Below are 14,896 nucleotides of genomic sequence, written 5' to 3'. Positions count from 1 at the left end.
TTCCACATCTACTGCGTTCTTTTGCATATGACTAACCAACTCACCATCTACAATGCCCACAATGGTGAAAGTGTGGTTTTGAGTAAACCAGTACGCTACCACACGCTACAAAGTTTCAAGGATTTCCTCCTAGAGTCCTTCACGAAGTATACAATTGCCTCCCATGAGAATATCTTCCTTCTCACGTCTTTTGGCATGAAGCTCAACTATTCCATGATAAACGAGATGACAGATATTTACGTGTACGACAAGCGCCTATTTGCTGCGTCCAGGGACCCCAGTTTGGGACCACGGTACCTACTGGATAGTGAGGACGATAACTACATGTTACTAAAACCCACAACATTTGGCGTGACAGAGGTCCCCTCAAATGTCAAGATGCTTTCATCGACCCTCCGAAACTATGAGTCGTGGGTCAATGCTCGTTTGTTGGGAGCTTCTCGAGTGCAAGACCAAATGGAGCGGGTGATTCGCCACATCAACGTCATCTTTAAGTCGCTTAGCGTGATATTCCAGTTTGCTGCTAGTTTCGTGAGCGGGATGGAAAAGAGCTTCGACGGTTTCTATAGCTATCTCGCTACATTAAACAAGAAGTCTTTGCATAAGGTCTGGGAGGACCGCTACTCGCAGCTCAAGGAATACCCTCGGATTTCGTTTAAACTGGATCCCAGTAAGTCCATTGCACTTGCTGATTATCTAGATTACGAGTCATTGAAGTCCGCAGCGAAATTCGTGGACCAAAACTTACCCCAGATTCGAGATACCTTCAACGACTTTTCCGCCTCGGTGAACAAAATCAATGCTGAGAAGCTACAGGTGGATACCAAAATTGAAGAGCTACGGAAAGAATCCATTTCCAATTTCAAGACCTGCGATACGTCTAGGAAGTCATATTCTGACGACTTGTCCTACTTGGGTAAGAGGATCCATTCGGAGTTGGAAAATACCACAAGCTCAAACACCCTGGACCTTCAACAAGTATACTCCCGCCAGATGGAAACTGCATCAGAGGTGTTCTCACACTCGGAATCACTATTTGAGCTCTTAGAATCGTTATACTCCTTTAAAAAGAAGCTTACCAATCAAAGCTTGTCCATATTTGAGAGCATCGCCTCTCTACAAATGAAGACGGTTAGCTTAAAGGGAGAAATGAAGCTGTTGCTTACACCTACCGAGAAACATGAAGATGAATCACAAGGCGACCTTCCTGTTCATAAAATCATCGACAGGATTCGAGAAGCTGGCGATCTTCTCTCATTGACGGTTGACCTACCTCTCCTATTTGGCTTTCTTCTTATTGAGAAGCGACGCCAGTTTGAATGGCACGACTTCTATTCTAAGGGTATCGTGAAAAATGTTTCCGAGCAACTTTCCGTACTCATTGATCATGAGAAGGCTTTTCAGAAGTTGTGGTTGAAAAAGTTTGGAGTATTTTTGAAGTTGCTCGGGAATGACAAAAACTTTCGTGTGCAACTCCCTACTATAGATGTTACACTCGTGAATGGGGAAGTCGCTAAAAGGCAAGATTCGGTGGTTGAGATCATAGATGATGTTGTGGTGGAACGTGAGGACATCACAAATTTCATCAACTTGGTGAAAAACCACCTGTCTAGTAATGGTCTGAGCTTTGCAGGCCTCCTCGAGAAAAATTTCAAGGATTTAATCACTTCTACCGACGGCTTGAAAAGAGTTACTCGTGTCGTCAGTTCATTGGGGTCATTGTCGCCCGAACAGCTGCAAATCATTACACGCTCTCAAGTTCTTAATAGTCACGACCAGAAGCCAGGTAATGTTGTCGATGACTTTGATTTGAATCTCATTAGGGGCTTGAGATCCAGAATCTCCAAGCTTGAAGGTCTACTTCACCAGCAGCAGTATGCAAACATATCCAACTGGCCTGTGGTGAAGTCTAACGATCGAAAATTATCCCAAGGTAAAGAAAGCATGCTAGTCGAAAACAATACAAGACCGGTGAGAAGTCCTTCCACTGGTGATCCGACTAGTCTTCTTATGAGAAACCCAAGCAGCCGAAAGACATCCACTAGCAGCGCTAGTGTCAAAGCAATGGATGCATCGACAACAATCGACAAGCATGTTGACAACATTAGGTTGAGGAAAGAAGTCAACGAGCTTAAGATATCTCAACTGTCTATCTATCAAGAAAACGACTCTCTTCGCAAGGCGCTTGATGAGGTGAGACGGGAATCTCAAGAAAAGGATTTCCAAATGAGACAGATGCAGCAGGATTATGAGGAGAAGCTTCAGATTTCAGAGAACGTCATCAAGGATCTTGGTAACAAGCATTCAGAAGAAATGAAGGCCTTGATTGCACAGAATGCTTCTGAAGTTGAGCAGTTGGAACAGAAACACAAGGGCCTTGACCAGAAGGTTATCAACCATGAGGCTATTGTGCGTGAAAATGAAGATTTGAAGAAGAAGTTGACCACACTCGAGGATGAATTGAAGCAGAAAGCCAGCCAGGCGGACGAGGCTACCGATTATAAGGTCCGGTTTGAGAGTCTCAAAGACGAATTCAAAGATGTTCAAGATCTCAAACAAGAGCTTCTTTCAAATATGCATGCCAAAGAAGCAGAGTATGCAACCGAGAGAAGTCACCTCGAGACTGAGTTGAAGGAGTTGAACCAGAAATTTGACGAAAGGACTGAGGATTATGAGAACTTGATGGAAGTCACTCAAACAAAGCATCATAAGCTGGAGGATATAATTGGACAGCTCAACAGAGTTGTCAGAGAGCTTTTTGCCGTAATCCTCGAGACTACCCAGAAGAATTTTGAAGACTTCAAAGAGTTCTGTTACATCTTGGAATCTATGGGCTTACTACTTGTCAAAGAGGCAGATTCAAAGTCCGACGTCAACAAGTTTGAATATAAAGTTCGCAGAGTCAAAGGCTTGAGATCCAAGAAGAGTAATGGGGAGGAAGCCCTAGACTCACTCATCATTCCAGATAAGAACTTCCACACCAACGTGGTTTCTGAAGTCGAAAGTAGTATGGCTTGGCGAGAAACCTTGGGTACTTTGGTCCCATCTTCAAAAGTCGATTTGGAGGCTGAGAGTGCTGACGATGTCAAGAGTACTGGTGAAGCCGACAAGGAAGAAGCTGAAGCTGCAAAACTCATTGAAACATACTACAATGCTTTTGGCGACTCGGATGAGAAGAATAAGTCTGACTTCTCCAAGTTTCTTAAGCTCATCTCCTTTTCTGAAGATATTCAACTACAATTGCAAGATGAGAAGAATGCTATTGTGAACCAAAAGTTCTTCCTTAACGGCATATTTAAGCGTTTCAAGGACGTTGAGGGTTTTGCCAAGAAGCTTTCCAAGGAGAACAAGACTATGAATCAGGAGGTATCGAAGCTCCGTAAGCTGGTGGCCAGCAAGATCACTGTCAACAACTTCAAGGCCGGTGACTTGGTGTTATTTCTCCCAACCCACGTTGATAGAGTGGACGGGCAAACCAGCTCCAAGCCGCCTTGGACAGCTTTCAATATCGAGGCACCTAATTACTTCCTTGATGAAAGCAAAGCGGAGAACGGCAGTAGCCGTGATTGGATAGTGAGTCGCATTGGATCTATTACACAGCATGAAGTGACAGATTCTAATGTTAATAATGTGGCAGAAAATCCATTTCTGCTCAATGTCGGCATTATCTGGTATATGATACAGGCTGAATAGGTAAATACAACTATTCGGGGACGTGGTTGAACAAGTAGGACACACTCTCACCGTTGTGCAATCTTCTGATAGCCTCTGCAATAGTGGGGCTGATGTCTAATATTTCAATTCTGGAGCATCTCTCCAACTTGTCTTCTAAAGGCAAGGAGTTTGTGCATATGATCTTGTCTAGCTTGGAGTTGTTGAGTTTCTCAATTGCGTTCTTAGAGAAGATACCATGAGTAACCATAGCGATCACCTTATTGGCTCCATTTTCCAAAAGCACTTCAGCTGCTTTGCAAAGCGTGCCGCAGGTGTCAGCGATATCATCGATAAGGATACAAGTCTTCTTGTCAACATCACCGACAAGGACCATCTTGGAAACCTCATTCGCCTTTTGCCTCTCCTTGTGGATCAAAGCAAATGGAGTATCTAGCTTGTCGGCAATGGATGCAACTCTTTTGGCTCCACCTGCGTCGGGTGAAACAATGGTCAAGTCCTCGGGATTATAGTGTTCCTTGATGAACCTCAATGTGGATGGTTCAGCGTACAAATTGTCCACTGGAGCTCTGAAGAAACCCTGAATTTGTGAAGCGTGCAAATCGAGAGTAATGACGTGATGGCAGCCCGCCGTTTGTAACAAGTTGGCGATCAACTTTGCCGTGATAGGCGCTCTAGACTTGTCTTTCTTATCTTGTCTAGCATAGAAGAAATTGGGGATGACAGCCGTGATTCTTCTGGCTCCTCCCACACGACAAGCATTGATGAGGAAGAGAAGCTCCATCAAATAGTCATTAATCTTGGTCTCGCCGTAACCGGTCTGAATGATATAGACGTCCTCATCTCTCATTGATTCACCCACGGCCACAGCGGTTTCCTTATTGGAAAACTGAAAGGCCCCCACTTTGGAGACCTTCATGCCTAGCTTGGCGGCAACCTTCTCAGCAAGAGCTCTGTGAGAGTTGCCTGTGATGATTTTTATCAGATTTGGCGTGGAAGGCATTCTGCGGTTGTAGTAGTGAAGAGAAACTGGAGATGAGAGGCTAATGCAGTCACGTGGTGCCCTGGGCGATTCCGAGCTAATTCGGTCAAAGAGTCAAGAATCTTTTATTTCCCTGAATATAATGAATATTTCGCCTGTAAAATAGTATAATTTCCAGGTTTTGGTGGCATTGGTGAAGTGGGGCAGTGGTATGGTGACCCACCTTCAACCCACAATTTCGCAGCCATTACAGTTCATGAATGCAAATCCGTTCATTAGGATAGTGTGATGCGAATAACTTATGTAGAAATGAAGCGGGGGCGAGTCTGTTCAAAGACATTTGCTCCCTGAAGAGATTTTGGCGCTTACAAGTCGGTGACACAGCCCTTGGAGGCATCGCTCACCAAAAGAGAGTACTTGCGCAAGGTACCTCTCTTGTATCTTGGCTCTGGAGCCAGCCACTTCTTCTTTCTCTCGGCCAACTCGGCCTCGTCGACCAACAAGTCGATTCTGTTGTTTTCAGCGTCGATGACGATCTCGTCACCATCGTACACCAAGGCAATTGGACCACCCACAGCGGCCTCTGGGACAATGTGGCCAATCAAGAAACCGTGGGATCCACCAGAGAATCTTCCGTCAGTCAAAAGTGCAACGTCCTGGCCCAAACCGTAACCCATAAGTGCAGAAGAAGGCTTCAACATCTCAGGCATACCTGGACCACCCTTAGGTCCCTCGTATCTGATCACACAGACGGTCTTCTCGCCCTTCTTGATCTCTCCAGCCTGCAAGGCCTCAATGAAAAGGTCCTCGGCATCGAAAACTCTAGCCTTACCCTTAAAGTAGGTACCCTCCTTACCGGTGATCTTACCCACAGCAGAACCTGGAGCCAAAGTACCCTTGAGAATCTGCAAATGGCCGCTTGGCTTCAATGGGTTCGACAAAGGTCTGACAATGTCCTGGCCCTCGGGCAAACCTGGCAATTTGTCCAAGTTCTCCTTGAGCGTGAAGCCGGTAACGGTCATCTGATCACCATCAAGCAAGCCCTCTTCCATCAACATCTTGGCCACAGCCGGGGTCCCGCCTCTGGCTTGCAAATCAGCCATGACGTATTTGCCGGAAGGTCTGAAGTCAGCCAACAATGGAGTGCTGTCAGAAAGTCTCTGGAAGTCATCCACGGTGATTTCCACACCGACAGAGGAAGCAATGGCGATAAGGTGCAACACGGCGTTGGTGGAGCCACCGGTGGCGATGATATAGGTGATGGCGTTTTCAAAAGATTTCTTGGTCATGATGTCTCTGGGTTTCAAGTCGATTTCCATCAAGTGCTTGATGGCATAGCCAATGTTGGCGCACTCTTCAGCCTTTTCCTTGGAAACAGCTGGAGCAGAAGAGGAGTATGGCAAAGACATACCCAAAACCTCGGCGGCTGAAGCCATGGTGTTGGCAGTGTACATACCACCACAGGCACCGGGACCAGGACAGGCATGACGAACCACATCTTTTCTCTCTTCATTGGTGATCAATTTGGACAAGTACTGACCGTAGGACTGGAAAGCGGAAATGATGTCGATTTTCTCACCCACCTCGGGAGAAGAGCAAGAAGGCGATCCAGGCATGATAGTACCACCGTAGACCATGATAGAAGGTCTGTTGTGTCTACCCATGGCCATAAGCACACCGGGCATGTTCTTGTCACAAGATGGGATGGCGATGTTACCGTCGTACAACTGGGCCATCATCATGGTCTCGAAGGAGTCGGCGATAATCTCTCTGGACTGCAAAGAGTACTTCATACCCTCGGTACCGTTGGTGATACCATCAGAAACACCGATAGAGTTGAACTGCATGCCTTTGAGACCAGCCTTGTTGACAGACTCGGTACACTGGTCATTGAGGTCCATCAAGTGCATATTGCAGGGGTTTCCTCCCCACCAGACGGATCCAACACCAACCTGGCCCTTGTGGAAGTCCTCATCCGAGAAACCAGTAGCGTACAACATGGCCTGGGATGCACCTTGAGAAACATCTTCGGTGACAATAGACGAGTACTTGTTCAATTTCTTTGCGTAGGCGACAGCAGAGCGCGAGAAGCCCCGCAGCTGTATGAAATGTGCCCTGCTAACAAAAGACATGTTTAGCTAGACGAAAAAGACGTATTACTCTCGAACTTGTAGTTGCAGAATTTTCATGAGTCAGTTCCGGTACCGGCGCGGTTTAGGTGGGGCCGGAAGTGCGCATGCCCCCGGATCTCTCGACCAATGACCGTGGACCTAGAGGTCAGAAGTCGATGGCCTACAGAAACTGGAGGTGGACTTTCGGGAAAGACTTTGATTGTTGAGAGTTGTTTGTAGTGGTGTTTTGGTGAAATTGATGAGGTATACGGGTAAATTTTTGCGGACAGAGGCATCGAAGCCAGTGCACTTGACACATTGCTAAATCCGAGGAGACGCACTACAAGGATCTCATGGGGAGGACTGAATCGCCTCATCGAGTAGTGCCAAAATGATTCTGAAGATTTTAGCGGTATCAAGGCGTGGATTTGATACTTTATGTTCTAGTGCAATGAAAAATTTGGAGATGTTTAGGGCTTGGCCACAAGTAGGTAGTTGGTTGTTGTTGGACCCCGTTCATCATATCGAGTATGTCTCATCATTCACTTGATAGATTCTTTATAATATGAGGTTTAACAAGATTGTCGAGATTTCGTCAAACTACAGACACTCTTTTGATCTAAAAAAAAAGTAAAAAAAAAAAAAAAAAAAATCAATAAAATAAACCAGCCTGTCAGATGGGTTCAATGGGGCTCACGAAGCGCTTTCGCATGTCCACCTACTATCATTGAAGTCAGTGTATACGTCAATTCATTTCCAAACTACGTTTCGTACGTGAAATGGTTCATCTCAATTTACACTTCGCTGCTCGTAAGCATCCAACGCATTTTTTCTAAATCCCCTATTATGTGCAACTATATCATGATGTAGTGTTTTGCAGGTACCACCATAAAAGTGTGCTGAAATGGTTGGCATTCTTCACTTTTCTCATCAACCCATTTTAAATACTCCTATCTAGTCAGAAGGACCAAGTATTCGCGATAAGGAACTATATTGTGGCTTCGGTTATGCACGTCAGACCTTAAGCCGCGCACTCGGAGGACATACTTGATAAGCCCCTGATGACCCTGTCTCCTACTAAGCTCTCACTACAGATAAATCATTATGTTTCTGTCCAAAGGAGTTTGAGCTCCATTGAACAGTTAGTTCAATTCGGCTTCCTTTCGGCCATTTTGGTGGTGACTGTGGTCTACAGAAGAGCTTTCAGTGCTCCTCATTCAGGGCTCAATGGGGCCAGTAAATTGAGATTGGCATTGGCGATATCAATTGTTCTTATAGGTCTATCGCAGTCCCTGTCAGACCGGCTTTCAACTGTGACCAAGATCTCAGCTTTTCCGCTTCATTATATCGACTGCTACACAGGCGGATACTCACAGCCTATACTTACGCTCTTTTGGATCTACGAAGCAGCCAAAGGCTGGCTCTTTCAGACAGAAGATGGCTATCCTTCACAGTTGATGTTTATTATTGAACTCATTTTGATAGTTCTAGAGACTCTCGTCTGGTTTACACCGAGCGCGACCAAGTCGAAGAAACCCTGGTGGACATACTTAGAAAGCGCCAGATCTGATATCCTCTTGACAAAGATCAATCCAATCATTCAAGACTGTTGCACATCTGGACGCATTGAGCCTGATCATCTTGTCAGGATATATCAAGAGTTTGATGCAGCAGATGCTAGTGATTGTCTTGAAAGTAACATAACAGGTGTTTCAGATGTCCGATCACTTGTAATTTGCCTCCTATACTCATTTTATCCAAACTTGCTCAAGTCTTTGATTCTAGAAGCACTCAAATACCAACTGTATTTTTCTAAGAGCTTACTTGTTGAAAAGGCTTCTACAATTCATTGAACAGCGCTACCCTGGCAAAGAAGTTGCCTTGATTGATGGAATAATCCTTTCACTTTCACTATGTGTCAACGATATTATCGGAAAAGGGTTTTCCACCTACGAAAACTACATTGTCCAGATTTCATCTAAGGAAGCCTTCAATTTGTTATTTGAGCTGTTGTGGCTGCTACAGCCATTTCTTTTGTCCTTGACAACGTTTGCCTGCTACACCTACTTTCAAAACCGCCCCTTGCAGGCAGACATCATTTATCCGACCTTGCATTTGCTTGTCCTTCTCTCGATTCCAGTTCAGAAGATTCCTCAGTTGATATCTGCTACTGCCAATGCGAAAGTGTCTCTTGAGAAAGTAGCAGATTTCTTGAATTGCAAGGAGCTCAATCTTGAGGTTGAGTCAAATAACTCGAATAACGCAATAGAGATTGAAGGCAACTTTTCGTGGGATTCAACGTCCGAAAAGTGCATCTTGAAAGACATTGATTTCACTGTGGCAAAAGGTGAGTTTGTTTGCTTGTTCGGTAAAAGTGGGTCCGGCAAGACAGCTCTACTTTCTGCTATTTTAGGTGGGCTTGAATCTATGAGCACCGATAGCAAGGTGGTTGTCAATGGCACAATGGCCAATGTCGGCCAAACTCCATGGCTTTTGAACGAGACAATACTTGACAATATACTTTTTGGGAAGATTTACGACCAGGAAATGCATGAAAAGGTGCTCAACGTTTGTCAACTAATTACTGATATTGAGAGGTTTTCCCTCGGAGACAATACTGTTGTCGGTGACATGGGTTATACATTGTCTGGTGGTCAAAAGGCGAGAATCGCTTTAGCTAGGGCGGTCTATTCTGAGGCTGATGTTTACTACATTGATGATGTCCTCAGTGCTGTGGACAATCATGTCGGCAAAAAGCTATTTTCAGAGGTGTTTTCAGAAAGTGGAGTATTAGCGGGTAAAACTGTTCTTTTTGCAACGAATAATCAATTGATACGAGCTCACGCAGACCGTTCATACTACCTTGATAACGGGAAGATCATCGAGGATACTGGATTGGTGAAAGGTCATTCAGTTACTAAGCACTTGACTTCACAGGGGGATCTCCAAGCGGGTACTCCGAGAGCATCAAGTGTCGTCAGCATGATCCTTACAATCCTTTTCGAATGCATGTGAAGAAATATAAACAACTTCCAGCAAACGAGTCCAAGAAAATAAGGAGAGAAATGTATGTGAGGTATTTCAAAGCGTTTTCTCCAACAAAATTGATAATCATGGAGTATTATCCACCCTAGCCATTGCATTTCAGCTAACTACGGATATCTGGCTCAAGAAGTGGACTGAGAACGAAAATCAGGATGGCTTCTATTACCTTATTGGTTATGCTATTATTGGATTTACCAACGAGTTTATGAATGTCGTAAGAGGATGGTTTCTACTATGCAATTTGGGTCTCGAAAGTGCCAATAAAAATCTTATTGATATGACCCTTAGCCTCGTCGGTTCGAAAATCAGCTTCTTTGATGTAACGCCAAGAGGAAATATCCTCCAAATATTCATGACCCATATCAGCAATATTGAAGCGGCTCTTCCAAAGAATCTATATCAGTTGCTCAAAAACTCATCATCGGCTGCATTGTCGGTTCTACTGATCACTTATCAGTCTCCCTCTACCATACCCATCTTAGTCATCGTTGCTTCAGGGTTTTGCTATTACAACTGGGTATACATTGGTGCAGAAAGAGAGGCCAAGAGTTTTGGTATTATCACCAAAACTCCATTTTTTACACTTCTACAGGAAACACTAGATGGATCAGAGACTATCAGAGCCTTCCGTCAAACGGAAAGGTTCACCAGAAGAAGTATTTTGGATAGCAATTTTGAGGTCGGGTCTTCCCTCTTGAACCTCTATGTGTCAGAATGGCTCTATTTGAGGTTGAATTTGATCACATCAGCTCTTTCCTTTCTCACGTCGCTATTCTTTGTTCTCAGGAGTGGACAAGGCGTCATCTCAGGCGGAACTGTTGGTTTAAATTTAGGCTATGCATACAATTTCGGTATCATTTAAGCAAATAGTTGGTGCTTTTTCTAAATTAGAAGGTCATTTTACGTCTGTCGAAAGATGTTTAGAGTACACGGATTTGGAACAGGAGGAGGACGACGACCAAGAGGACATCAATAACACTTGGCATGCAAAAGGAAGAATTCAATTCGAAAATAATTCCGGGACCTATGATGGAACAGCAGAGCCGGCTCTACGAAAAATTTCATTTTCCGCCAATGAAGGTGAGAAGTTGGAGGTTGTTGGGAGAACTGGAGCAGGCAAGAGTTCACTCATTCTTGCGCTATTCAGAATGTTACCCTCAACTGGAGGCAGAATTACAATTGACGGTACTGATATCAGCAAAATCAAGCTATCAACTTTGAGAAAAGGACTCAGCATTATTTCGCAAGACGCCTATATTCTTCCAGGTTCAATAAGATTTAATCTTGACCCATTTGATGAGTACCCGGATAATTATCTTTGGGAAGCATTAAAAGATGTGCAACTCGTTGATGCTGTTAAAGAGCTTCCTCAAGGATTGCGATGCGAAGTCAGTGAAAACGGCTCTAAGTTCTCTGCCGGAGAGAAGCAGCTACTCTGCTTAGCAAGAGCTCTTTTGAAGAATCCTAATATTCTCATTTTGGATGAAGCTACAGCCTCCGTTGATTTTGAAACGGATAAAGTCATTCAAGAGGTGGTGAGGAAGAAGGCAAATGGCAAAACAGTGATAACCATTGCCCACCGAATAGACACAATTTTGGACTCGGACAAAATCTTGGGTCTTGATAATGGAAAAGTTGTTGAGTTTGATACTCCGCAATCTTTATTGGGGATCCAAAAAGTCTATTACTGGGAATAGTGAATGCCGGTTCTTTATAGCCTTTCTAAAAGCACTCATAATTTAGATAAAGCACTCATAGTATAGATTATTGGAACCAGGGTCATTTTTGAGTAGGCATTTGAAGCCTCTGAACCCTGAAATGTATTCAAAAAGCACTGCTTTGGGTGCCCTTTCGAGAATTTGCATTAGAACGGGGTGAAGTACTTCGTCAGAAAAACTACACATCAACTCCAGCAGTTGACTCAGCTGTAGGTACTAGCTGTTCGAAACAAGCAATTGAGCCTCTAGTCTATTTTTGTCTTTCGGACTTGGTTGCCCAAGTCGGCTTAGAGCTGTGCGGTAGTATTGAACTACGCAGGGAGGTCTCAAAATTGCTTTCCCCAGAAAGGGCGCCTCGGGTTGCTTAGCTATGGCGCATAAATCCATTTCAATGTTAGGCTTCCTCACCAATCTTAGGTCCATATAATTGCTGAAGAATCACTTCATCGTCTTCTCTACTTCGCTGCTTTCCTGAAACCTTATTTCCGCACTATTATAGAATTCCATCATTGTTAAAGGGGTTTCGGGGACATTCTTCCAAAAGCCACCCAAGTGATCTCGTATTACATTACACAAAATAGGAGTATGGACCTAGTCTCGCCGCAGGAGCCAGGTCCGCGGCTCATGCCTAAGCGAACGTCAATCTCAAAAAGAAGCATCACAAGCCCCCGAGCTATTATTTTGAGTTCGGGCTTCTTCCAATACAGGCGCTATAGACATTGAAATCACGCTTCAAAGTTTCTTAAAATTTTAGGTGGTTTTCGATTTTTGGCAAGTGGTACACTTTTGCAGTGAGAGAGCCTTTCGCAGCCAGATTATGCAAACTAGGAGATGCTTGCTGCTTTCTGGAAATACACAATCCTTACCAAAATCCAAAGCAACAGACCAGACAATTTGGCCCCCTCAGCAATAAACCGGAACCCAAAAAGAACTACACTCACTAAGTGAAACTTGCAGAAGTCACCATACGCTCATCTGCCGGGCAGTCGTCTTCCGATGAGACCCTAGGTGTAGTGGACTTACAAAATGCGTAATGTACGGAATGTGAGTCCGCTACGCAAAAAGGCACCAACGCGTCTTCAAATTTCACCAAAGACCATGAAAGACGATTTAGCCGATGGCCATCGAGATTTCTTTTTTCTTGGATTTTTTTTTCTGCTCTTCCTCATCGATTTCTCCTAACCGTAGCGCATTAGCAAGAGCGTCTCACAGTGCTGCTTGACGGCAGTTCCTGCAGGCCATTGTTTTCCGAATACGGAGGGTTATTATATTCCTCCATTGCCAAAAATACAGACGTGCAAAAAAACCAGATCGCCTTCTGACAAAACCACCAGAGTTTGCTAGGATGGTGCTTTTGTGGAAGAAGAACCCAGGACCCTCGGGTGAGGAGTCCAGCTTCGAGTACACAGACAGCGACTCCTCAGACGACAACAGACCTTTGAAAGCGAAGAGGAAGCTGCCTCCTATCTCACCTGAGATGGACAACAGTCACAAGAGTCCGCTGACATCGCCAGAAATCTACCAGAGCAGCCAAATGGACCACTCTGAGGCCGGGAAAAGGCTGGCTCGTTACGCCACAGACCCTATAATTGTAAACTGGTCCGAGCTCTTACTGAAACGAGCCGCAAATGTCTTTGATCCAGACTTTGGAAGAGTCGAGTTTCAGGGATTTGAAGGCACCAGCGCCATGAGAAAAGCGCAGCTACATACATTTGACCACAGCACGGAGCCTGCTGATGGGACTAAGGAGGACATACAGGGGGATATTGATCCCGTAGAGGCCGAGGCAAGAATGGTCAGGCAGCAGGAGCTCCAGCGGCAGAACAACGAACTCAACCGCCGCCGTAGCCTTGAACGGCACCAGGAGCGTAAAGCTAAGAAAAAAAACAAAAGCACGAGTCCAGAGATGGAGGAGGCTCTCAAGGAAATACGCCACGCTGAGCGTCGGCATCGCAAGCTTGAAAGAAGAAAAAAGAAGGAGGCAGCCAGGGAGCGCCAGACCCAGGAGCAGTGGTACATTGAGGAGCAGGAGTTTCTCAAGCTGGAGCGTGAGAAGGAAGCTGCCAGGGAAGCGGCCCGCGAGGCGTCCAGGGAAGAGAAGCGTTTGCGTAAAGAAGCAAAGCGGGCTGAAAAAGAAAAGCGTCGTCAGGAACGAGAGCGAGAGCGTGAGGAGGAGCGTGAACGGGAACGGGAACGGGAACGTGAGCGTGAGAAGGAACGGGAGAAAAAGAGAAGAGAGGAGGAGAAAGCCAGAGAGCGCAGGGAGCGTCAACGGCAGAGAGAGGAGGCTGAAAGAGAGAGAGTTCGCCAGGAGGAAGAGGCAGAGCGTGAGCGGGTCCGGCAAGAAGAAGAGGCCGAGAGAAGGCGTCAAGAGGAGGAAGCCGAGCGAACTCGTCGGGAAGAAAGACGTGAGCGTCGTCGGGAACGTCGCAACAAAAGCAGAGGCCGTGAGCTTGATGAAAATAGTCCCGAGGCTCAGGAAAGAAACCGTCGTCGTCGTGAGGCCAGAGAAGAACGGGCTCGCCAGCGTGAGGAAAGGGCAACAGAACGAGCAATCAGGCAAGTTCAGGCGGCCGAGAGAGCAGCAGAAAGAAGAGCAGAACGGCGCCGGCGCCGTGCTCTTGATGCTCAGGCCACGGCAGCCATGGGACCGCCTCCCAGAGACGAATACAGCACCATCGACGAAGACATTCCTCCATACCGTGAACGCCTACACAAGTACCTTGATTTGGTGGCCTACGACGAGCGTTTTGCACCTATCCTTCGTGTGAACCGATACTTGGTTTGCGGCGACGATGAGTTGATTGCAGCGATCAACCAATTTTCAAGCCTGAACCTCTTGCCAAAAAAGACAGACCTCTGGAACATCTCTCATGTGGACGACACGGAGTACGAAAACATGATCCCGGTACTTATCCCTGAGAACTCCTACTACGAAAACGAAATCTTGGGCCTCGTGACCCCAGACACCCGGAGCCTAGTGAGCTAGGCGATTGTATTATAGAACTGGAAACAACACATGATGTTTTGGAAGCTAGAATGTAGTGAGCATCAGACTGCTGTGAGACTTAGAGATACTGAAATATTCAACCTTGCTGCCCATGATGTCTAAACAAAGGGTCCACTGAGAAAGTGGAAAAAAGGCTCATGCCGGTGTCAAAGACCAAGTCAGCATTAAAAGAATATCAGCTTCTTTTCGAATGGCCATACTTGAGGTATTTGGGCAATTTCTCAATCCAAATAATATCTCCGCCGCAGCTAAATAAGCACCAGACTATTGGCTGCGAAAACGTCACCCTGATAAGGCCATCAGGCCAAACAAATGCGATAATCCTTCTTGCTTCTCTATATGATTCACCCAAAAGAGT

General features: G+C 45.5%; 5 protein-coding genes across 5 annotated transcripts; 3 read left to right on the top strand and 2 right to left on the bottom strand. All coding sequences in view use genetic code 12, as the record gives it.

Annotated features, from left to right (window-relative positions):
- Nucleotides 1-27: 27 nt before the first annotated feature.
- CXQ87_002872 (autophagy protein) lies at nt 28-3,605 on the top strand (the record flags this gene model as incomplete). Its single annotated transcript, XM_025481365.1, has 2 exons — nt 28-3,556; nt 3,601-3,605. 2 exons carry the CDS (start codon nt 28-30, stop codon nt 3,603-3,605), a joined length of 3,534 nt encoding a protein of 1,177 aa, XP_025335665.1.
- Nucleotides 3,606-3,703: 98 nt separating this feature from the next.
- CXQ87_002871 (ribose phosphate diphosphokinase subunit) lies at nt 3,704-4,675 on the bottom strand (the record flags this gene model as incomplete). Its single annotated transcript, XM_025481364.1, has 1 exon — nt 3,704-4,675. The coding sequence occupies one exon, from the start codon at nt 4,673-4,675 to the stop codon at nt 3,704-3,706; it is 972 nt and encodes a 323-aa protein (XP_025335664.1).
- A 344-nt stretch (nt 4,676-5,019) lies between these two features.
- ILV3 (dihydroxy-acid dehydratase) lies at nt 5,020-6,786 on the bottom strand (the record flags this gene model as incomplete). The annotated part of the gene is made up of 1 exon (XM_025481363.1): nt 5,020-6,786. The coding sequence occupies one exon, from the start codon at nt 6,784-6,786 to the stop codon at nt 5,020-5,022; it is 1,767 nt and encodes a 588-aa protein (XP_025335663.1).
- Nucleotides 6,787-7,826: 1,040 nt separating this feature from the next.
- CXQ87_002869 (uncharacterized protein) lies at nt 7,827-11,507 on the top strand (the record flags this gene model as incomplete). The annotated part of the gene is made up of 4 exons (XM_025481362.1): nt 7,827-8,536; nt 8,583-9,670; nt 9,900-10,609; nt 10,737-11,507. 4 exons carry the CDS (start codon nt 7,827-7,829, stop codon nt 11,505-11,507), a joined length of 3,279 nt encoding a protein of 1,092 aa, XP_025335662.1.
- A 1,366-nt stretch (nt 11,508-12,873) lies between these two features.
- On the top strand, nt 12,874-14,517 carry CXQ87_002868 (uncharacterized protein; the record flags this gene model as incomplete). The annotated part of the gene is made up of 1 exon (XM_025481361.1): nt 12,874-14,517. The coding sequence occupies one exon, from the start codon at nt 12,874-12,876 to the stop codon at nt 14,515-14,517; it is 1,644 nt and encodes a 547-aa protein (XP_025335661.1).
- Between the last annotated feature and the right edge of the window lie 379 nt (nt 14,518-14,896).

The sequence above is a fragment of the Candidozyma duobushaemuli genome (assembly GCF_002926085.2).
Source record: "Candidozyma duobushaemuli strain B09383 chromosome Unknown B_B09383, whole genome shotgun sequence".
Lineage (NCBI taxonomy): Eukaryota > Fungi > Ascomycota > Pichiomycetes > Serinales > Metschnikowiaceae > Candidozyma > Candidozyma duobushaemuli.
This window is presented reverse-complemented; position numbering and strand designations above follow the sequence as displayed.